Source organism: Sceloporus occidentalis, unplaced genomic scaffold (assembly GCF_023333645.1).
Source record: "Sceloporus occidentalis isolate IW3139 unplaced genomic scaffold, rSceOcc1.0.p SCAF_5, whole genome shotgun sequence".
Classification (NCBI taxonomy): domain Eukaryota; kingdom Metazoa; phylum Chordata; class Lepidosauria; order Squamata; family Phrynosomatidae; genus Sceloporus; species Sceloporus occidentalis.
In genome coordinates, this window is record NW_028316985.1 from 2,364,170 (window position 1) to 2,387,243 (window position 23,074).

A 23,074-nucleotide genomic window follows, 5' to 3' on the forward strand; every position below is an offset into this window, starting at 1 on the left:
TTCTTTCTCACAATGGCCATGGATCTGATCTCTTTAGCTGCTGTGCCTCAGTTTCCCTACTCTGAGTCTGCCTTGTCTGGTGGAGCAAGGGGAGGCCATGGCAATAGGGAGAAAGGTGGTTTTGTTTCACATCCTTCTATAAATGTTGATTGTGGCTTCTTCCCTCCCAGATTGCATTTATGAAGGCCGTGTGTATAGCCCAGGTGAGAGTTTCCAGCCGGGAAAGGATCCCTGTGAAGTCTGCACCTGTGAGGTGAGGTCCCTCCTGGTTAGACCTGTTTGACAGTGGAGGAGGAGGATGCCTTGGAGAGTGGTGGAGTCTCCTTTGGAGGTCTTTAAACAGAGGCTGGACGGGCATCTGTTGTGGATGCTTTGATTGTGAGTTCCTGTATGGCAGAAGGGGGTTGGACTGGATGCCCTTGGCATCTCTTCCAACTCTACAATTCTATGATTCTATGATTCTGTGATTCCACCCATTTCCCCCAAAAAATTAACAACATGCACACATGAACTGTGGAGTGAGGACGGCATTAAAAGGTATTCTGATCCATTGCATTCTATTCTCCAGCTGATGCCTGATGAAAATTTTATGCCAAAGCTAATAATATGCCCACATGAAATGTGGGGTGAAAGAACTGTACTAAAAAATATCCTAATGCGTCCTGTTCTGTTTCTCTCTCCAGCTGATGTCTGATGGCGAGCAGCATCTGCAGTGTTACCGGAAACAGTGTCCCAGCCTCTTGGACTGTCCCCGGGAACAGATATTGGCGCCTGGGCATGGGCACTGCTGCCCCTCCTGTGCCCGTGAGTCTTACCTCCCACCTTTCCCAGGACCTGTCCTACATGTCCACCTTCTGTCTGGGAGGAATTGCAAAATGTCCTCCATTTGGTGCATGGCTGAGAAACTCATTGGGTAGCACCACATTTGCTGTTGCCCTTCAAGAAATGCATCTACTTGGCAGTCTGTCCTTGGTGCAAACAGGGGCAATAGACTGGCTCCTTCTATAGTTCTTTTTTCCTAGGAGCAGCAATGGATAAGACTTGCACCCAGAGCTTGGGGCGCCTTTGTTTCTCGGGGGGGGGACAGCAAATGCAATGGGCAATGGGCTGCTTGAGAACACAGTACAAATGTTGAAAGGGTTTTTAAACTCCATTTCAGCACCATTAGGGAGACCAGACATCCCCCTCCCCGCAAAAAAACCTTACTTGGGTGCATTCGAAATGCATGTGAACAACAAAAATTCAATCCACATTCTACAGGGATTATTTTTGCTGTCTCTCCAAGACCGGCCTAATTTATAGGTTGTTGTGAAGCTTTCAACAAAGTGTTGTATAAATGTTTATCATTCTATCTGTCGGTCATTTCTGCTGCTTGTACATTTTTGCAGAAGCCCTGAGCAACTGTACAGCCAGCCTGGTGGGCAATGAAGTGCTGGCGACGGATGAGCCCTGCTACAGTTGCCAATGCAAGGTGAGTCTGCCCTCGAAGGCACACTGGGGCAACAAGGGATTGGGTGCACACAAGAGTGATTCCCTTGTGATTCCCAAACTTTGGACCTCCAAATGTTTTGAACTTCAGCTCCCAGAAGCCCCAGCCAGCTTGGCCAACAGTTAGGAATTCTGGGAGCTGAAGTCCCAAACATCTGGAAGACCAGAGTTTGGGGACCACTGGAGACTCAGACATGCCTAGGGTCTCCAGCGTGAAAGCGGGAGAGGGCTCCTGAACGTTTAGTTGTTGTTGCATCTCATACAGCAAGGTAACAAGCAAGACCTCCTGATATTCCCTCCTTTGGACAAGAATTAAAGGTCCAGGAGCCCTTTCCAGTTTTTAGTCTGGCAACCCTTTGGGTCTCCTCTGGTCCAGCCTGAATGAGGAGAGAAAAGTTTATCCTCTGCAACTTAAGTTGGGGTGTGTAGGCAGCATGGAGCCTTGTACCTTTTCTTTACACCCCTGTTGCACCCCCAAATCATTGAAATAATGTCAGTTTTCCTTCACTTTCCTTCTCTTCCTTTAGCAGTGGAAGAGGGAAAGATATTCTGGCTGTTCTTATTCATCCTGAAATCAGCAACTTTCAGAGACAGCAGGGGTCCAAAAACTGGGGTTAGATCATACTGAATTAGACATGTGTGTGTGTTTCTGCAATTTCCATTTTAGTCCAAGCCAGTCTTTCATCTAGAGAGACAGGCTGATCTTGCCCCCAACATCTTCCTGGAAAGCGAGGAGTGAAGACCACCAGTGGCCAAGATATGAGTTAGACATTCTCCGTTGCTATGTTTTTCTTACTGAAGATAGACAGTAACTTATCCTCATCTCAGTTGTGGACTGGACGCGCATACTCTAAATCAGTGGCTCTCCATCTTTGGTCCACTAGATGTCTGAGATTTCAGCTGCCAGGATCCCTGACTGTTGGCCAAACTGGCTGAGGACTGTAGGAGCTAAAGCCCAAGGCAACCTATGGAGGACCACAGATTGAGAAGCACCACTGTGAACCTGTCATGGGATGGTATCCAAGCACCCTCCCACTTCTGTGAAATACCATTTTGGCTCTTGTTCTTCTCCATGCAGGACCTGACCTGGGTTTGTGTCCACCAAGGATGCCCACTGTTGAGTTGTCCCACTGCTGAGCGCTTCACCCCTCATGGCGCCTGCTGCCCAGTTTGTGAGGGTGAAGTACACTTCCTTCCCTTTCTCAATGAATGTATTTAACTATATGGGGTATCCAAATGCAGGGTTTTGTAGCCGTAGTAGTAGACTTCCCGGGCCTTACAACTCTGGCCAGGTCTACACTGGCCAGAATATGCCAGGCTGCTCTTGGAGTATTTGGGTCCCAAAGCTGCCCTGAATTGCCCCTGTTACCTGGGCATACCAGAGTGATGCTGGGCAGCTATCTATCAATAATAATACTAGAAGTAGTAATAGTAATCATATAATTGTTGTTATTATTATCATCATCATGATACAATTCTCTTAAGCAGATGTACCACCAGTGGACATGAAAAGGAGACTAACCTTTTGTATCTTTTCCCCAATCCTTCCTTTTACAGAGTGTGTGATTGAAGTTGAGGGACGGCGCATTTCTGACGGGGAAACCTGGAAGGATAGCGATGACGGCTGTGTCTCCTGCTCATGCAATGTAAGGCCTGGTTGGGCTGTCTGTCGAGAATCTTCCCCAGTCCATGGTGCAGAGCCAAGGGGAGTATTGTAGTGGTTGAACAACTAGGGAAAGTCTTTGCCTGCATCAGGCATAGGTAGTGCGAATCTTCACTCCCATAGTTACACAGTGGTTGTAGTACACTGCCCTCCTGTTGAATACTGACATTGTGCAACGGACGGTGTCTCTGTTATTGTGGCTGCTTGTTGGCCCCTTGTGTCATGGGGAATAATGTGCAGGAGCCGTTTGTGCCATATATTTTTAATGTGTGGATTTTTAATTGTTTTTTATATTGTTATTAAGGGTTTTTTTTTAATTTGTATTATTTGGAAAGCTGTTTGGGTCTGGGAGAAAGGTGGTATACAAATAAAATAAATAACAAATACATAATTTCTGGACAAAATCATGCTACACTGTAATAGTGGTATTATTCCACTTTACCTGCTATGGCTGCCTCCTGTGGAATCCAGGGATTTGCAGTTTAGGGAGGGACTTGTAGAATGCTCTTATTGTTGTTGTTATCTACCCTTGAGTTGACCCCAACTCCTGGCAACGCTGTGGATGAGACACCTCCACGACCCCCTGTCCTCCACTGCTTTGCATTTGTCTTGCAAACTGAGGCCCATGCCCTCACTGAGGGCCACCATCTTGCATGTGACCTTCTTCTCTTTCTTCTTCCCTCCGCCTTTCCTAGCATTGTTTCCTTTTTCAATGAATGCTCCCTTCTCATGATGTGGCCAAAGTACGACAGCCTCAATTTGATCATCTTGGCTTCCAAGGAGAGTTTAGGTTTGATCTGCTCTAGGACCCCTTTCTTTCTCTTTTTGGCCACCATGGTATCCTCAGCACTCTTCCCCAGCACCACATCTCAAATGAATTGATTTTCTTTTTATCGTCTTTCTTTACTGTCCAGATCTCAGAACGGAAGGAGCAGAAACAAGTGCAGAAGGAGTGGAAGATGGATTTTACCGCACGTACCAGTCCCTCACTCATTCCGTTCCCTCTCTCTTCCATTCTTAATCCGTTTCAGAGGGGTCAATTTTTGAGAACTGTTCAGAACAGTTCTCAAAAACCGTTCCCTTCTGGAACGGAATGGGCACCGAAGAAAGGGGGAACGGAACGAGTGAGGGACTGGTGTTTGCGGTAAAATCCGACCCCCACTCTTTCCGTTCCCTGCCGGGCCGTTCTGGGAACATCCCTGAAGACCAGTGCCGTAAGCTTCAGTGGCTTGTACAATTCTAACTTTGGTGCTCAGATGTATATCTTTCTTTTCATGATCTTGTCTGATTCTTTCATAGCTCCCCTTCCCATTACTAGTCTTCTACTGAGGCCTCCCTGAACTATAAATCCCAGAATTTCACAGGAGGCAGCCATAGAATAATACCACTATAACAGTGTCCTTGTATCCATGCGCTAACCTATTTGATTCATATTCTTTATGGGTGCCTCTCACTCTCTGATGCTTCATAGCCCTTTTTAAAATGCTCTTCAAATGTTCAGCCAACCATCAGTCATCCCAGCAGTTCATATTGTCACTCCTTCCTGTCAGATTCTTACCTTACCATCCATGACATCCAAAACCATATTTTGACTCAAGTTCTCTAATAAACACAACCTTTCCTGAATAGTAATATCCTCACACACCCCTCCTCTCCCCTCAGTTCTAATCTGTGCCTCTTTTTCTCATGCTCAGCTGGGTCATATCGAGTGCCACATTGAGGAATGCTTGCCCATTGTGTGCCAGGATGGGCTGGTGAAGGTCCAGGTGCCTGGGCAGTGTTGTGCCGAGTGCCAAGGTAGGAACAGGAATCCTGTGGGTGAACAACTGAAATCATTGTCTTTTCATTCAATCTAGCAAGTTTTGGCTTGCAACCTATAACACCTACATCATTTCCGGATGGAAATGACTACGTATGAAAGGGATCTAGGAATCCTAGTAGACCACAAGTTGAACATGAGTCAACAGTGTGATGCGGCAGCTAACAAGGCCAATGCTATTCTAGACTGCATCAATAGAAGTATAGTGTCTAGATCAAGGGAAGTAATAGTGCCACTGTATTCTGCTTTGGTCAGGCCCCACCTGGAAAATTGTTTCCAGTTCTGAGCACCACAATTCAAAAAGGACATTGAGAAACTGGAGCCATATGTCCAAAGCAGGGCGACTAAAATGGTGAAGGGTCTGGAAACCATGAGGCCCTATGAGGAACGACTTAGGGAGCTAGGGATGTTTAGCCTGGAGAAGAGAAGGTTAAGGGGTGATATGATAGCTCTGTTTAAGCATTTGAAGGAATGGCACATTGAAGATGGAGCAAGCTTGTTTTCTGCTGCTCCAGAGACTCGGATGCAGAGCTACAGATGCAAGCTACAGGAAAAAGGTTCCAGCTCAACATTAGGAGGAACTTCCTGACAGTAAGGGCTGTTTGACAGTGGAACAAAGTGTCAGGGATGATGGGAGTTGTAGCTCTTCACCCTCTGGCTCGAACTCACCACCTTGTTACGCACCGGCGCTGACCAGTTTTGGCCAGTGGTTAAAGCTTTGCTTCAAAAGCAGCAGAGTTACAGAGAATAGGCTGAAGACCCTGACAAACTCTCCAAGCCTTCTCACTCTTGCTTCCACAGAAGTCTTCCCACTTCTTCAGGATCCAGCTGGCTCTTGTATCTTCACTCAAGACACCAGACAACTCAGTAGTCTTATATACAAGATCTACTTTATTCTACTATATACAGATCCAAAACTATCCAACACAACTCCAATAATACTCCTCACTACTACCCAACTACTACCCACAAAATACATTGGGATTCATAGTCATTATTATAGTCCTTGGATCATACCACCCACTCTTGTCAGTTTCCACCCAGTGGGCATGTACATCCATTCTCATTGGCTCTCTTGTTTCTAACCAGAATTAATGATTTCATCATCTCAGCCTTGACCATTTAACAATTCTCAGGTGTGTTCAATTATCCACTTTGCATTTCTGTCCTTGGCATTCAGGACTTGTTAATTCCATTACCTTCTACACCTGTGTGGCTCCTAATTGCTTCTGCTGAGTCACCCTGACTCTCACATACATGTTTTATTTCATTCACTGTATATCCCATGTTGCTTTTTCCTTAACACAAAGTCCCTTAGAGATTTTGGTGGCATCTCCTTCCTCTTTAAGCAGAGGCTGGATTGCCATCTGTCAGGGGTGCTGTGATTGTGAGTTCCTGCATGGCAGGCGGTTGGACTGGATGGCCCTTCTTGGGGTCTCTTTCAATTCTATGATTCTGTGAGGTGTAGACTCGCAGGACGGGGCAAAGTAGGAGGTTGCATCTTTAGTGTAGAGATAGTGACTCAGTGATATTGCATATACTCTGCATACAAACATTTTGGTATCAAATGTTGACGTGAGAAGCTGGTCACAGTCAGCCAGTCATGGCTGTGAAGGGGGAATATAACCTGGAAAAGTAACTATTGTGCATCGGATGTATTCATAGTGGTGGAAGACGAATTGCACAGAAAGCATGTTCACATCTTTGCATGTTGCAATTTCACATTGCACTTGCATGTTGAGGTTACATAGCTCTTACAGTAAAAGAGTTCTTCTTAATGTTTAGATGGAATCTCTTTTCTAATAGTTTGAATCCATGGTTGTAATCTGTGGAGCAGTGGAAAATGCTGGCTCCATCTTTTACATGACATCCTTCACATATTTATAGACAACTCTCATGTCACACACACATGCCTCATTTTTCTCCTCTATAAGATAAATAGACCCAGAAATCCAAATCATTCCTCCAATTCCAAATCCAAACCATTCCTTCTGTAGCATGGGGTGCAGCTACACTGTAGAAATAATGGAATTTTGTCATGACTTTCAGAGCTCTACATCCATCCTACAGAATCCTGAGGTTTGTACTTTTATGAGATACTGAGTCTTCTCTGCCAAAGAGTGTTGGTGCCTCACAAAACTGCGAATCCCAGGATTCTCTAGGATGGGCCAAACTGCAGATGCACCCTTGGTCACCCTTGTTCCAGCTTGTTAATACCCCTCTTGAATTCACAGTGAGGCCTGACCAAAGCAGAACAGATCTGGACCCTATACTTCTTTTGATGCAAGTGTCCACTAGCATAAAACAAGACATTCTCCTTTAAATAGAAGAAAATACTTTATGAATGTTGCAGCAAATGGGCCTCTCCCTTTCCTATACACTGGGCCCTTGGTATCTGCTGAGGTTAGGGTCCAGGATCCACTGTGGATACCAAAATCCATGGATGTTTAAGTTCTATTACATATGACATAGTGAAACGGTGTCCCTTATAAAATGGCAAAATCAAGGTTTGCTTTTGGGAATTTATACTATTTATATTACAGTCAGTCTTCAATATACACAGATTCTTTATCCATGGATTCAACCATCTGCAGCACAAAAATAATTTTAAAAAGTATGCATTTCAAATTACAAACCTTGATTATGCTATTTTACTATGCCATTGTAGCAAATGGGACTTGACAGAGCAGCCATGGATTTTGGTATCCACAGGAGCTTCTGGAACCAAACCTCAGCAGATACCAAGGGCCCACTGTATAACAGTCAGTGCAGAGAAATAGACATTGCAGCAACCACCCCGAAAAAAGAAAAACAAAAGGACGAACTTTTGCGGGCAAGCCAAAACGTTATTATTTAGGTAATAATCATGACAGATTGCTTTTATGTGGGGGGGAGGGATGTGTGTTTTAGTTATATATTAATTTTTTGTATGTTTTTAGTGTTAATGTTATACTGTTTGAACTCTTCTTAAAGTTTTACTGTAAAGGTTTTTTTAAATGTTTTTATTTTGTGAGCTGCTTTGGGTCCTTTTCTGGGAGAAAAATGAAATACATGGATCCTTGTTGTCTTCCATGGATAAAAAAAATCCATGGAGAAGAAAGACTGACTGTAAATACATAAATAAATGAAAATCGAGACCTCCTCCACACGATCCAAGAAACCAAAAGGAAATTTAACTCAAGAGTGGGGATGCTCTACGCCCAGCAGGAGAACAGATTCAGGAGAGTGGGGTTGTGATGGAAGGCATTTGTAACTCAAGAATGAAATAGAAAAGTGGACCTAGAGTAGAGGTGGGAACAGCTGGGGCTGCACTGTAACTCCCAGTGTCCTTCTCCATTGGGCATGTTGGCTCAGGCTGCTGAGAGCTGCAGTCCAATAACTTCCCTTGCATGCCAAACGCCAAATGTAAATGAAGTTCATGTTGTCCCATCTGGTCTCTCTCCTCCTGTCCCACCCTTTTCCCAGATCCAGGTGGCAGCTGCTCTCACCAGGGCCAGACATTCCAGTCCCATGAGCACTGGCAAGTGGATGAGTGTACCACCTGCACCTGCCTGTCCGGGGAGGTTCACTGCCGGAGCGAGCGTTGCCCTCCAACTGCCTGTGCTGCTGTAAGTTAATGGTTTGGGGGTGTGAAGGAAGGATACGCGTGTCCCATCTTGAGGAAACACTGCATTTTCTTCCCCACTGCAGCAGATTATTATTATTATTATTATTATTATTATTATTATTATTTATAAAGCGCTGTAAATTTAGTATTTTTTTTAAACTGTTTTGTGCAATTGGGTACAAAATGTGCAGGAGAGGGAAAACATATACAGTTTGAAAAGCGATAAGGTGCAGTTGGAGAAATGAAAGGGAACTTGCTTAAGGGCCAAAATACACTGCAGAAATAATCCTGGGGATTGTAGTTCATAGTGGCACCAGAGCGCTCTGACAGAGAAGGCTAAATGTCTCACAAAACTACAGTTCCCAGAACTCCCTAGCATTGAGCTAGGGCAGTTAAAGCGGTCTCAAACTGGATTATTTCTGCCGTGTGCTTTGGACCTAAGAAGCCCTGAAAGCCTTGGTGAAAACAGGAAAAGCTTAGTTATAAAGAGGGACCAGTTTTGGCAGCACAATTTTGGCAAGGGTGGCTTAGTAGTTAAGACACCAGTTCTGATCATCTAAAGATTGGAAGGTTGGCAGTTCGAGAACCCAAGTGCCGCATGATGGAGTAAGCTCCCGTCACTAGTCCCAGCTGCTGCCAACCTAACAGTTCAAAAGCATGCAATTGCAAGTAGATAGATAGGTACCACTTTGGTAGGAAGGTAAGCGCGTTTGGTGCAGTCATGCTTGGCACATGGCCACTGGAGTTGTCTTTGAACAACCGCTGGCTCCTTGGCTTAGTAATGGAGATGAACACCGTTCCCTATGGTGGGACATGACTTGACAACCTTGTAAATGGGGAATACCTTTACCTTTTATGCATATTTTGGAAAAGTTATTGCATGTTTTTGGTTTTAATGTTCTGTGGGTTGCCTTAAATCTCAATACTGGGAAAGAGGCAGGATATGAAATAAAAATTATGATGATTATTATAAGCCTGTACAATTAATATGAATATGTAATTACATTCATTATTGTAAGATGCCTTGAATCCCATTTTGGGAGAAAGGCAGCATATAGATTCAGTTTATATATATATTTATAAATATATAAACTGAATCCATATGCTGCCTTTCTCCCAAATTGGGATTCAAGGCAAATTACAATAATTTTTAAAAGGTCCAGCTAAAATATTAATTTACCCAAGTTTTTTGTGGGTTTTTCGGGCTGTGGCCATGTTCTAGAAGAGTTTCTTCCTGACGTTTCGCCAGCATTTGTGGCTGGCATCTTCAGAGAAATTTACCAAATTAAATTTACCAACATTAAAAAGAAATTAAACATCAGTATTATTAAGAACAAGATTAAAGACAACTAAAAACACTTAAAATATAAAACATAGTTTTGATAAATTATTTTTTGTTGTGTGCCTCCAAGTCATTTCTGACTTATGGGGATCCTAAAGTGATCCTATCATGGAGTTTTCTTGGCAAAATTAGTTCAGAGGAGGTTTGCCATTGCCTTCCCTTGAGAAGGTTGAGAGAGTGTGCCCAGTGGCGAGCAGGAATGGTTGACTAGCAATCGAACCCTGGTCTCCAGGATCATACTGCAGCACTCAAACCACTACACCAATATAATATAATATAATATAATATAATATAATATAATATACAATAGTGTGTGTGTATGTGTGTGTTAATAATAATAATAATAATAATAATAATAATAATAATAATTGAAAAGGGAGTAAAATAGTCTTGATACCCTTTCCCTTGCTTGGCAGGATGAGACGCCCGCCTTGATCCCTGGCATGTGTTGTCCGCACTGTGTCCCCCGTCCTGCCACCTGCGTGGCCTTTGGTGACCCTCATTACCGCACCTTTGACGGAAGGATGGTTCACTTCCAGGGCAGCTGCACCTACGTCATGGTCCAAGACTGTGACGGGGGAGACTTCAGGTGAGACCCCTCTTTCCGGCCCACTCCTACTTATTAGGTGGACTGGATCAACCCAAGGAGGAAACCACAGGTGGTATGACAGATTTCTGCTGTGTTGGGGTGGGAAATTATGTTCTCTTTACTGGAAGGAAAATTGGGCTCAGTAGGAGAAAAGGAGATTCAGATTGTCAGTCTGTCAGTCCTGTCCCTGGCTGTAAGAAAGGAGACTGAGTCAGGATTGTGTCAAGAGGAAGGAGCCTGTGACCCCTTTTGAAGCAAAGGAATTCAAGATGGTATGAAGGGAGATGTAATGGCCGAGATTATCCATCACACAAGCATACTCTCCAGCTTTCTCAAGTTGGTAGGGACAGTTCCGATTAAAGCTGCGTCATCCCACCTTTTCAGCTGCTTTTAAAATGTCCTAGTTTCTGTCTCCCCCTTCCACTTTCCCCCTTGGCTTACTTCAACTGTTGCAAATGGAAAAGTAGTTTGCACTCACTTAACTCAAAAGTGGGGAGAGAAGAACAGAGTATTGCAATTCCCAGGAGGCTTAGGAGCAAACAGCTACAGCCTCTCCTATTCTATTAATAATAATAATAATAAAATTTTTATTTATATCCCGCCCTTCTAAAAATCAGGGCGGCTTACAACATGGATTAAAATGCAATCAATATACACATTAAGACAAAAGTTAAAATACAATACAATAATCATACAAAAAATTAACCAACAAAAGCCCCATAGCCCAACCTCTTGGCCACGGAAGAGGAGGGAGGCCCACAGGATTTTATTCGGGGAATGCCTGTTGGAACAGGAAGGTCTTTAAATCCTTCCTGAATTGGGCCAGGGTGGTAGACGAGCGGAGCTCGGTGGGCAGCGTATTCCAAAGGGCTGGGGCAGCTGTGGAAAATAACCTCCGTGTAGTGGAGGCCAACCTAGCCCCAGGCACCTTCAGTAATTGCTGCCCAGACGTTCTGAGGGTGCGGGGCGGAATGTACGGGGAGAGGCGGTCCTTCAGGTATCCTGGGCCCAAGCCATTCAGGGCTTTATAGGTGATTACCAACGCCTTATATTGGGCTCGGAAGCGAATGGGCAGCCAATGGAGGTCTTTCAGAACCGGTGTTATATGGCTGGTCCTGGGAGCACCAGTGACCAGCCGGGCTGCCATGTTCTGCACCATTTGCAGCTTCCGAGTTTGGTATAAGGGTTGCCCCATGTAGAGTACATTGCAGAAATCCAGTCTCGAAGTTACCAGAGCATGTACAACAGTTTCTAGGTCCCTCTGGGCCAGGTATGGGCGCAGCTGGCGAATCAGTCGAAGCTGATAACAGGTGCTCTTGACCGTCGCATTCACCTGAGCAGTCAGGTGAAGCGACGAGTCAAGAAGCACTCCCAGACTGCGCACGGAGTCCTTCACAGGGAGCGTGACCCCGTTCAGGACAGGTGGAACCACCGCCATTCCTGGACCAGGGGAACCTATCACTAGTACCTCCGTTTTCTCTGGATTCAATTTGAGTCGGTTTTCCCTCATCCAGCCCATTACTGACTCTAGACAGGCCACGAGAGGAGAGACGCCATCCCCGGTCACTGCATCAGTCGGAGACATAGAGAAAATAATTTGGGTGTCATCAGCGTACTGATAACCCCGCGCCCCATGTCTCCGGATGATCTCTCCCAGCGGTTTCATGTAAATGTTAAATAGCATGGGAGACAGAATGGCTCCTTGAGGGACCCCAGTTTTAAGGGGCCTCTCATCAGAGCACACGTCTCCCAGCTGCACCATCTGGGACCTCCCGGAGAGGTAGGAACGGAACCACTGGAGCGCAGTGCCCCCGATCCCCACCTCTGCCAGGCGCCCCAGAAGGATACCATGGTCTATGGTATCGAAAGCCGCTGAGATGTCCAAGAGCACCAACAGGGACACGCTTCCCCCATCGATGCTCAGATGGAGATCATCGACCAGGGCGACCATGGCAGTCTCAACCCCGTAACCCGCCCGGAAGCCAGTTTGAAATGGGTCCAGATAATCTAGGGATAGCTCTTTTGGCCATATAGCAAATCCAGAACATCAAAAATCCACAAAAAAGTAATGCCTTTAATGGGCCAACCAAAATGCACAATATACATGTTGCAAGCTTTCAACACTCCCAGTGGTTTCTTTATCATGCAAGGTGTTAAAACCATATCAGGGAAGAAATTCCGGCCCATGACTGACAGCTTTAATTTTCCCCCCCTCTTGTATGGTTTGCAACATCTCGCCGGATGAAGAAGCCACTGGAGCTTTGAAAGCTTGCAACATGTATATTGTGCATTTTGGTTGGCCCAATAATGGTATCACAATAATGGTATCACTCAGCAGGACATACATAGTAATAGCAAGTACATTTCTATACTGCTTATCACTGAACTAGCACTCCCTAAGTGGTTTACAATGTGTAAGCCAATTGCCCCCAATAAGCTGGGTATTCATTTTACTGAGTTACAAAAAGATGGAAGTCTGAGTTGACCTTGGAGCCATTCTCTATGATCGAAATTACAATGCCGTGGCTGCAGTACCAGCTTTAACCGCTGTGCCACAAGGGCTCCTGCAAACATTCACCCTGGTGTAGGAACAGAGGGTCAAATAACAGGGAGATGTTGGGGGAACTCCTGGGCCAGGATAGTCCAGGCTGTCCAAAGAGTATCCTGGCCAGTGCGGACAATGCCTTAGTCTGTTGGGCCAGACAATTTCCCTTCCCTTGGGTCACACAGTGGATACAGGGGAATGTCCCTAAATAGGCAAACAAGAAGAACAATACGGGGTGTTGAAATGGTCTTTGGGATTCAGTGAGGTGGATTGAATTTTGCAGCATGCCATGCAAAGGATGAAATTAACCTGAACGCAACACCAGCAGCCATTCCAAACCCCAGTGCATTCCTATACATGCTCAGAAGGTGCCCATGTTATATCAGTGTCCCTTCTGTCTCCTTCACTTTGGGGGCATGTAGTCCCATGTGTCAGAGCACTGGAAAAGGCCCAGAGATTCAAGACTTCTGGGTTCCTTTCATGCCCTTGGCAAAGGAGGCTTAGTTTCCCCGTATCCCGCAATCTAGTGTGCCCACACTGACTCTGGCATTTCCCCTTCGTTCCCAATAGCATTCATGTGACCAATGAGGACCGCGGTCGTCAAGGAGTCTCCTGGACCAAGGAGGTGACCGTGTTGGTTGGTGACACCACTGTGCGGCTGCTCCAGGATCGTGTTGTCATGGTAAGGAGAGGGAAGAGGGTTGTGACTGGCAGCTCCTGCCTGAGAGATCTCCACATATGAAGCTTTGGATTGGATCCCAGAGAGAAATTTAACTGAGAGAATGGGAAGCGTCCAAGTTCCTCGTCCCTTTGCCTGTTCTCTCCCACTTTTCTCCCAGCAATCTCCATTGGGTTCTGTTATCATAAAACATATAGTTGGAAGACACCACAACAGCCACCCAGTCCAATCTCCTACCATGGAGGAATACACAACTAAAACACTCCTGAGAGATGGCCATACAACCTGTTGACAGATCCCCAAAGAAGGAGGTTCTACCACCTTCCTGAGCAGTCCATTCCATTGTCCAACAGTTCTTCCTAATGTTTAGAACGAATCTCTTCTTATATTGTTTGAATCCATTGGTTTATTTCCTTATGACAGCAAAAGCAGAAAACAAGCTTGCTCCATCCTCAATATGATATCACTTCAGATATTTAAACACAACTATCTTGCTACCTATCAACCTTCAGCTCCTTAAATTGTTCCTCAGAAGGCTTGGTTTCTAGTACTTTGACCATCTTGGTTGCTTGCTTCTGAACATGTTCCAGATTGTCAAGATCCTTCAAAACTTAGAGTTGGAAGGGACCGCAAGGGTCATCCAATCCAACTGCTTGCCATACAGGAATACACAACTAATGCAATCCCAAGAGATGGCCATCCATCCTCTGCTTAAAAACCTACAAAGAAAGAAGGTCTGGTGGGAGCTGGTTCCTGGTACCAAAGATGTAGGGCAACCTCAGCCAACTCTTCTCATCCTTCTCCAGGTTGACTCTCAGACAGTGACTCTCCCCTTCCTGAAGGAACCTCACCTGTACATCGAGCTCAAGGCCAGCACCCTCCTGTTGAACACCAACCTTGGGCTAAAGGTGCAGATGGGAGGCTGCAGCGGGCTGCTGATGTGGGGTCTCAAGGGGAGCCATGGGGCTGTTGCTGGAGCCCAGGGATGGGAAACTGCATGGGTGGGGGGTGTAGGGCCAATTCCCTCCTGACCCCACCTGACCCTCCCCAGCATTACCCAGGCACACCTGGCTTTTTCAACCATTTCTTGACCAAAACAATGACATCAGGGGAGCATCAGGGCTGCCAAAGTGTGCTCCAGAACCGACGGGCCACATTTCCCCCACTCCTGCACTAGGCTTTGGGGAATGAGGGATCTTTGGGGGAATCTCCCAAGGAAAGCCAAGGCAGCAAACATGACAAAGTTCTTCTGCCGGAGGGCCTGTGGGGAGGAAAGGGAGGAAAGCAGGAGAAGGGGTCTGGCAGGGTCTTTGGAGCTGAACTTGGAAAGGTTTGGGCCACATCTTCTGCCACCTCAGAGCTCTAGTCCAAAATAAAAAACCCTGGAAACTCAGGGCTGTACCAAAAGAGGTACTTTCTCTCTTCCCTTCCTTATTAAGGTTTTCTCCAAGGTGGAAAATTCACACTTCTTCCTCTCCCCATGGATTTCTATCTCACAGCTGAAAACAGTGTTCAAAACCATTTTGTGGTCAGGGTATTTGTATTATATAGTCGCCCCTCCTAACTCGCAGATCTGAGATCCGCAAACTCAAAAATCCGCAGAAGGGCGACCTCCACTATTTTCAATGGAGTGTGCGCCTGGGAGGCGCACCCCATTAAGCCTATGGAGCTTGAATATGCATGACCCTCCATTTTGGGAGGTGGGTCCGTAACGGATCCCCCATGAAAATGGAGGGCCAACTGTACACAGAAATAGACACACAGAAATTTGCTCATACAAACACATACAACTCTAAATAAGAGGGGGCACAATCCACCAAGAATACTTGCAAGACTCATTGAAATAAATGAGGGAGGAAACCCATCACTTTCACAGTCCATCACCCTCCAGATGGACTGGACTAGAACTCCTAGGGGTGTCAGGAAATATAGTCCAACCTATGTGGAAGGTGCCAGGTTGGAGAAGGCTGTGTTCCAATGTCTGTCTTTGGCACTTAGTGGCACCCAAATCTCACTTTTGCCTGACTCTGGTTCATGGGAAATCTCAGGAAGCCATTTTGTCTGTCTCCTTTCCTGTCTAGGTTCTCTGGAATGGTCGCTCCCACCTGGAGGTCAGTGTGCCTGGCACTTACAAAGGCCAGACTTGTGGGCTCTGCGGCAACTTCAACAACTACCCCCAAGATGACCTGCGGCTCCGATCCGGCCACTTGACCCTGTCAGAGGCAACTTTTGGCAACAGCTGGAAGGTAACAGCTGTGGTGACATAAGATAAAAGGAGTCACACTCTGACACACAATTCACATGTGGGCTGTCAAGATTCACATTATACACATCGTACACATGTTTGGTGAAAAACAAAGGTTAGACTTAGGGTTAGTATCCAAGGCCCTCCACCAAAGAAAGGTTGACCAGCCATTAAATTCCTTGTATTTCAGGATCTCATTAGGGAAATGTTGTTTGCACAAAATTACACATGGTTTTTCTACACAGAAAAGATCTTTGGGTCATTAAAAATGGCCACAATCCAACATTCCTCTCAGCACAGTGTAAATATCCACATGCAACGACATGCAAGTATTACACAACCCCCATGCAGAATAGTAAAAATGCACAACTCATGTCAGTGACTGAGTGCCATTGCGCATTACAGTGTACAATATACAAAGCAAAACCACAGTGGACGATACACAGTGCACAACTGCAACACACAGTGCTGAGTGCACAATCGCAATCTGCAAAGACAAGGCAGAAATGAGCATGCTGTGCAACTCCAATTCCATTGCTACCTACAGAATATATCTGTTGCGCAGTGGTGAGTTTTTGGCCTTCCATGTGTAGGTGTGTATGTCCTTAACTGATAGCCAAACTTTTTTTCCTACACCATGCCCTGCTCCTAGTATTTTTGCACAATATATTCTGATTTCTGAATAAAAAATACTGCTTTCAAAAAGTACAGTGATCCCTCCACATTTGCTGGGGTTTTGGGTGAAGGACCCCTGTGAATGTGGGAAAATGGCAAGTAAAAAAAACACACTATTCTTTTATAATAATAATAATAATAATAATAATAATAATAATAAAAGTTTATTTATATCTCGCCCCTTGAGGTCAATTGGGGCGGCTAACAACAATAAAATACAATACATTGTAGTTCAAATTTCCCTCCCCCCCTTAAAAAATTATTAAATCAATTATAATTAAAACCAACTAGCTAAACAACATTAACACATACACTATTGCAAAACAAAAACAAATCAAAACAAATAAAACAGTAAACTACGGTAGCATTTCCAAGGAGGACCTTGGGGACTCTCATAAGAACAGGGTTCCTGAGGCCAGGGTTATCTATTCTGGAAAGGCCTGCCGGAAGAGATCCGTCTTGACAGCCTTTTTAAAGCTGTCTAAAGATGTCAGTTGACGGATCTCGTCCGGCAGGTCGTTCCACAATCTGGGGGCGACAACAGAAAACGCCCTCTGGGAGGTAGCTGAAAGCCTAGCTCTTTGAGGCTGCAGCAAATTCCTCCCAGAGGACCGGAGTCTGCGGGGAGGATTATATGGGAGGAGGAGGTCCCTGAGATAGTTTGGACCCAAGCCATTTAGGGCTTTAAAGGTGATAACCAACACTTTGTACTGGGCCCGGAAACTAATAGGCAGCCAGTGGAGGGACTTCAATACCGGAGTAATATTGTCCCTCCTCGATGTTCCTGACACTACTCTGGCCGCCATATTCTGCACTAATTGCAGTTTCTGAATCAAGTACAGGGGTAGCCCCATGTAGAGCGCATTACAGAAATCTAGACATGAGGTTACCAGTGCGTGTACAACTGTCTCGAGATCTCTTACTTCCAGAAAAGGGCGCAGTTGGCGTATCAGCCGAAGCTGATAACAGGCGCTCTTGACTGTCACATTTACCTGATTTATCATCAGGAGCGATGAGTCAAGAAGCACCCCCAGACTGCGAACACAGTCACTAGAGGAGAGTGTGACCCCATCCAGGACTGGAGGTTGCAACCCAATTCTTGGTTTTGGGGCCGCTACCGTGAGCACCTCCGTCTTGTCCGGATTCAGTTTCAATCTGTTTTTCCTCATCCAGCCCATTACTGCTTGGAGGCATTCATTGAGAGAGGAGACGCCATCAGAATCAAAACTGCAACTAATCAAACCTACAAAAGTCAAAGCCACAAGTGTGGAGGGCCAACTGTATTTGAAAATTGTGTGGACACCTTCTTATTCATGGGAAGAGTGAAGAAAACAGATGAAAGGAATCCTTTTTCCTTTTTTTCATGCAGGAATAAAATAAGCAAAGATTTGCATGCCTGTGAAGGAGAGATCTTACATGGAGATGTTGTTCCCATGTATTTGTGTTGATCTGTGTACATCCCTGTACATATGTGCAAATATATGCGTTTGTAGACACAGGGGTGTGTGCAAATGGGGCTTGTCTTTCTTTGAGCCTAGGTGGTCGCCACCAATGCTACAGGCCAAGGCAGCAGCTGTGCTGACGGGACAGATGTCGACCCCTGCAAGGAATCAGGCTACCGTTCCCGCAAAGAGGCCAATGCCCGCTGCAAAGTGCTCAAGGGTCTGCCCTTCGAACGCTGCCATTCCACTGTCCCTCCAGAGCCTTTCTTCGCCTCCTGCGTCTACGACCTCTGCGCATGCGGAGCAGCCGGGATTGACGACTGCCTCTGTGAGGCCTTGGAGGCCTATGCTGCTGAATGCCGCCATGCCGGGCTGGTGCTCCAGTGGCGTTCGCCCACACTTTGCGGTGAGGCTGCGAGCGGCATCCACAGAGACATGCCATCAGCTGTCAATCAGTTTGTTTGGGTTCCCTTTCCCTTTTTCATTGAGGTGTTTTTATCAACCCTTTCTCTCCGGTCAAGCGTGGCGACAGCTTTGAGCCATTTGATTGATATGATTTGATTGATTTCCTGCCATTCTGCCAACATGGGAGTGAAAGTGACATACATAAAAACACCATTCATTGTTTGTTGTTGTGTGCCTTCAAGCCGTTCCTGACTTAGGGTGACCCTATCATGGGGTTTTCTTGGCAAGTTTCTTTAGAGGGGGTTTGCCAATTCCATCCTCTGAGGCTGAGAGAGTATAACTTACCCAAAGCCACCCAGTGCATTTCATGGCTCACCAGGGATTTGAACCCTGGTCTCCAGAGTCATAGTCCAACACTCAAACCATGCTGGCTTAAACACCATACAATTATTTTAAAATATATGTTTATATTATAGATTGAGTCTCCCTTATCCAAAATGCTCATACAGAAAGGCTCACCACAGGTCCTTGGGGGCACAAGTTTTGTTTCTGGACCCATCACAGGCTGGGTCTTCTATTAAGTAAGAGGAGATGATGATAGCCCTGTTTAAATATTTGAAGGGATGTCATGTTGAGAAGGGAGCAAGCTTGTTTTCTGCTGCTCCAGAGAATAGGACCCGGAGCAATGGATGCAAGCTACAGGAAAAGATATTCCATTAGGAGGAAGGTCCTGACAGTGAGGGCTGTTCGACTTCCAGCTGCATGATTCTATGATTCTGTGCCTACTTTTTAGATTGATTTTAGTAAACTAATAGTATTTTATGATGTTTTGTTTTTTAATTGGGGTTAGGGAATTAGGTTTAATTTCATTATGAATTTTTTTTTTATTGTTACCCACCTCGATCCTTCAGGGAGACATGGGCTATAAATTTATTATTATTATTATTATTATTATTATTATTATTATTATTACTCATCAGCTTGCCTTGTATCTTTTTTTGTCTCCTCCCAGCGGTGGGTTGTCCCCAGGACCGAGGTTACATATTTGACGAATGTGGGCCCCCCTGCCCAAAGACCTGCTTCAACCACGCCGTGCCGCTGGGCATCCTGGAGTCGCACTGCTTCAAGCCCTGTGTGCCAGGGTGCCAGTGCCCAGCTGGACTGGTGGAACATGAGGCTCACTGCATCTTGCCGGAGGCCTGTCCTCGTATCATCTATGGCACGCTCTGAGTCAGCCCTAAACGAGACTGTCGTCAAGGTCCCCTCTTCCCATTGCATATCACCCCTGACCACTTCCGGAAGGCTGAGACTTTAGGGGTGAGGGTCTTTTCCGGACATTAAGGAAGATTATCATTTTCTTATGATCCGGGTGAAAGAGGAGCACCCTGGCAGACGCTTCCTCTGAGAGGAAATCAGTGATATGTCACTGCAAAGGCAAAAACCAGCCATTGTGGTGTGGAACAGGACAGCCTATGTATTTCAGCATTCATTGAATGAGGGGGAAAGACATAATCCTTAATCCTTATGATTGAAAAGAAAAGTTGGAAGTGGTTTGCCAAAATGTCAACAAAGTGGTTATTCAGACATTGGGTTGTGAGGGGTTTGTTGGTTGTTTTTTTGGGGGGGGGGGCAATTATGTTCCAAAACACACTGCAGAAATAATCCAGTTTGAGACCACTTTAACTGCCCTGGTTCAATGCTATGCAATTCTGGAAACTGCGGTATTGTGAGAAATTTAGCCTTCTCTGTCAGAGAGCTCTGGTGCCACCACAAACTACAATTCCCAGCATTCCCTAGCACTGAGCCAGGGCAGTTAAAGTGGTCTCAGATTGGATTATTTCTGCAGTGTCTTTTGGACCTATGTGAATAATCTCACTCACACATTCCAGTTTTTGTCGTCCACACTGTTTTTTTATCGGAACCACATCTCCGCACATCTCTGTTGCACAGAGTACTGCAAATAAATATGGTGTCGATTACACAGATGTATTCGAAACACATTCAAGGCATGCAGAGTATTATCCTGGTTTATCCCAGGTCTATTCACATTGGTTATTCACACAGCCCACGATGCAAATCTTTTAGAAAAAATTGGGGGGGGGGCTCAAGATTGATTATCTTGGGTTAAGTGGGCTTTTTAGCAGACCACCCCAAAAAACTTACTTGGGTGCATTTGAAATGCATGTGAACAACAAAAGATTCAAGCCACATTTGACCAGGATTATTTTCACTATCTGAATATCCCCAAGGAAAGAGGTATGTGTTCCAGAAGAAGGTGACGGTTTGAGTTGTGAAACCAAAATAAATTATGCAAAACCAGGTAAATATATGAGGTGCATTAACTCTTCTGAGAGGTCAGAAGCTGTTGGTTTCTTTCTTTATTGCAGAGGCCAAAATATGTTCATATACCTTCCTCCAGCTCCCAACTCCCATGAAAACCACTAAGCTCTCAGTCTACCACTCTGCGACTTCTTTGACCCTGGATTTTAAAGAGGCTTGACTCCCTCAGTGGCTTTTTGCCCAGAAGGTACCCTCCTTGGACCAGATCAGAGCATATGGGCTTGAGCATCCCTGCCAGCATAAAGATCAATGTTACCCTGAACAGTGGTAGAACTCAAAGATATAGCCGTGTTAGTCTGTAGAATCAGTACGTAGAAAGAAATTGGGAGCAGGAGCTTTCCTAGACTGCAGTCTACTTGCGCAGATGTATTTGGTGAAGTGGAAGCCAGGTACAGACCTATATATGCCATTGGTCTATGAGGATGTCAATTCACATTACAAATCCTTTGTGTATGTGTTGTAGATATTTCAGAAGACTCAGCCAGAGAGACCAAGAAGTACAAGAAAATTAGCAAATTTATTTAAGCTGGCTTTGCTTCAGGGGAATCATTTCTCAAAGCCTGGAGACCCCTTCGAGTTGTTCAGAAGGCTTCAACATGTGTTCCACCTTTTTATATATATATTTATATAGACTCATAGAGTTGGAAGAGACCGCACAGGCCATCCAGTCCAACCCCCTGCCATGCAGGAAATCCAAATCAAAGCATCCCCAGCAGATGGCCATCCAGCCTCTGCTTAAAGACCTCCAAGGAAGGAGACTCCACTACACTCCGAGGAAAGAGTGTGTTCCACTGTCAAACAGCCTTTACTGTCAGGAAGTTCTTCCTACTGTTGAGGTGGAATCTCTTTTCCTGTAGCTTGCATCCATTGATCCGGATCCTGTTCTCTGGAGCAGCAGAAAACAAGCTTGCTCCCTCCTCAATATGACATCCTTTCAAATATTTAAACAGGGCTATCATATCACCTCTTAACCTTCTCTTCTCCAGGCTAAAATATAGATTCAGGCAAAGAATTTCCAACCAACACACTGACTGGCCACAGAAAATTCAAACATGGGTATATCCCATTCACTCCCTGGTTACAGAAAAGTCTACATTTTGTACCCCAGGTGAGTACCCATCAGTTCCCTTTATCAGCTCTGCCTTAAATCAAGGTTCTAAGGTGCATTCCAAGCATCTCTGATTTTGCCTAGGGCAGACCTTTAGGCGCCACACGGATGAGGCTCTTCTGACCTTTTCAGCTATTTATCTCAAAACAGTCTTTTGTCCCAGTTCATCCTTAAAACTTATAACCATTTAACATATTGGATATATATTGGCTACATCTAGAAATTAATTTTTATTCATTCCTTTTACCCTCTTCATCTGGAAATGAAGTTGGCAGGTCCAGTCTTAATGATGGTCCTTAGTGCACAAAGATAGGAAACTGGCCTTTGGGCATGGAGATGAAACCACTGCAAAAGTGGACCTGCCAGTTCATTTCCATGCACAATGACCATCATTAAAATTGAACCTGCAACTTCATTTCCATACACAAAGGATTTGTAATTTGAATTGGCATCTTCACATACCAATGGCACACATAAGTCTGTAGGTGGAGAAGTCCTTGCCAGACAGAAGGGAAGAACTAGCAGCAGCAGCTACTGAGAGCTTCAACCGCTCTCTGGAAACAGATCCGACTAACGTGTTTTCCCAGCTGATGTTAGCCAAAATGTATGGAGAAAGGTCCTTGGGGGCTTATGAGGAAGAGATTCATCAGAACCTGTTGGAGGACCTGCCCAACCTCAGCAAGCGAGGTCCCCCCCCTTCTGCCACCCCCCACAGAGCTCCATTCTGGTCCCCCTTTTTTTCTCTTCCTCACCAGAGCCCAGGCTTCCCGGGATGAGATAGAGGACATGTCCTGGGAAAGGAGGACGTGCCTGGTCAGCCTTGTTCCCCTGAGGCTGAGAGAGTGTGACTTGCCCAAGGCCACCCCGTGGGTTTCCATGACTCAGTGGAGAGTCCATTTCTCCAACCACTCCGCCAGGCTGCCTTTTGCTGTCCTCCTCCTCCTTCCTTCCTTTCTCCCCGCCATCCGGGCAGCTGTGACGTCATGATGATGGACATGATGAGTGACCCAAATGGGGACTAGAGTCATGTCAAAAAACCCGGGTTCACAACAGAATTAAAAAGCTCCCTGTTATAGTGGGACCTGGGGGCTTTTTGGGAACGATGCCTGACACAAGCCAGAGCCGTA

At 45.5% G+C, this 23,074-nt stretch overlaps 1 protein-coding gene across 1 annotated transcript in view; it reads left to right on the forward strand.

Moving 5' to 3' along the window:
• The window catches only part of LOC149311545 (kielin/chordin-like protein), a 99,701-nt gene extending 78,761 nt beyond the window's left edge, over positions 1–20,940 (forward strand). The window contains exons 39-51 of the mRNA XM_089526584.1: positions 171–253; positions 684–804; positions 1,389–1,471; positions 2,567–2,666; positions 3,046–3,134; positions 4,846–4,948; positions 8,436–8,578; positions 10,336–10,508; positions 13,624–13,735; positions 14,539–14,640; positions 15,814–15,978; positions 18,191–18,500; positions 19,512–20,940. Of these exons, the coding sequence (XP_089382710.1) occupies positions 171–253; positions 684–804; positions 1,389–1,471; positions 2,567–2,666; positions 3,046–3,134; positions 4,846–4,948; positions 8,436–8,578; positions 10,336–10,508; positions 13,624–13,735; positions 14,539–14,640; positions 15,814–15,978; positions 18,191–18,500; positions 19,512–19,729 (1,802 nt within the window). The 3' untranslated portion in view covers positions 19,730–20,940. The remainder of the gene's footprint in view (positions 1–170; positions 254–683; positions 805–1,388; positions 1,472–2,566; positions 2,667–3,045; positions 3,135–4,845; positions 4,949–8,435; positions 8,579–10,335; positions 10,509–13,623; positions 13,736–14,538; positions 14,641–15,813; positions 15,979–18,190; positions 18,501–19,511) is intronic.
• Positions 20,941–23,074: the final 2,134 nt, after the last annotated feature.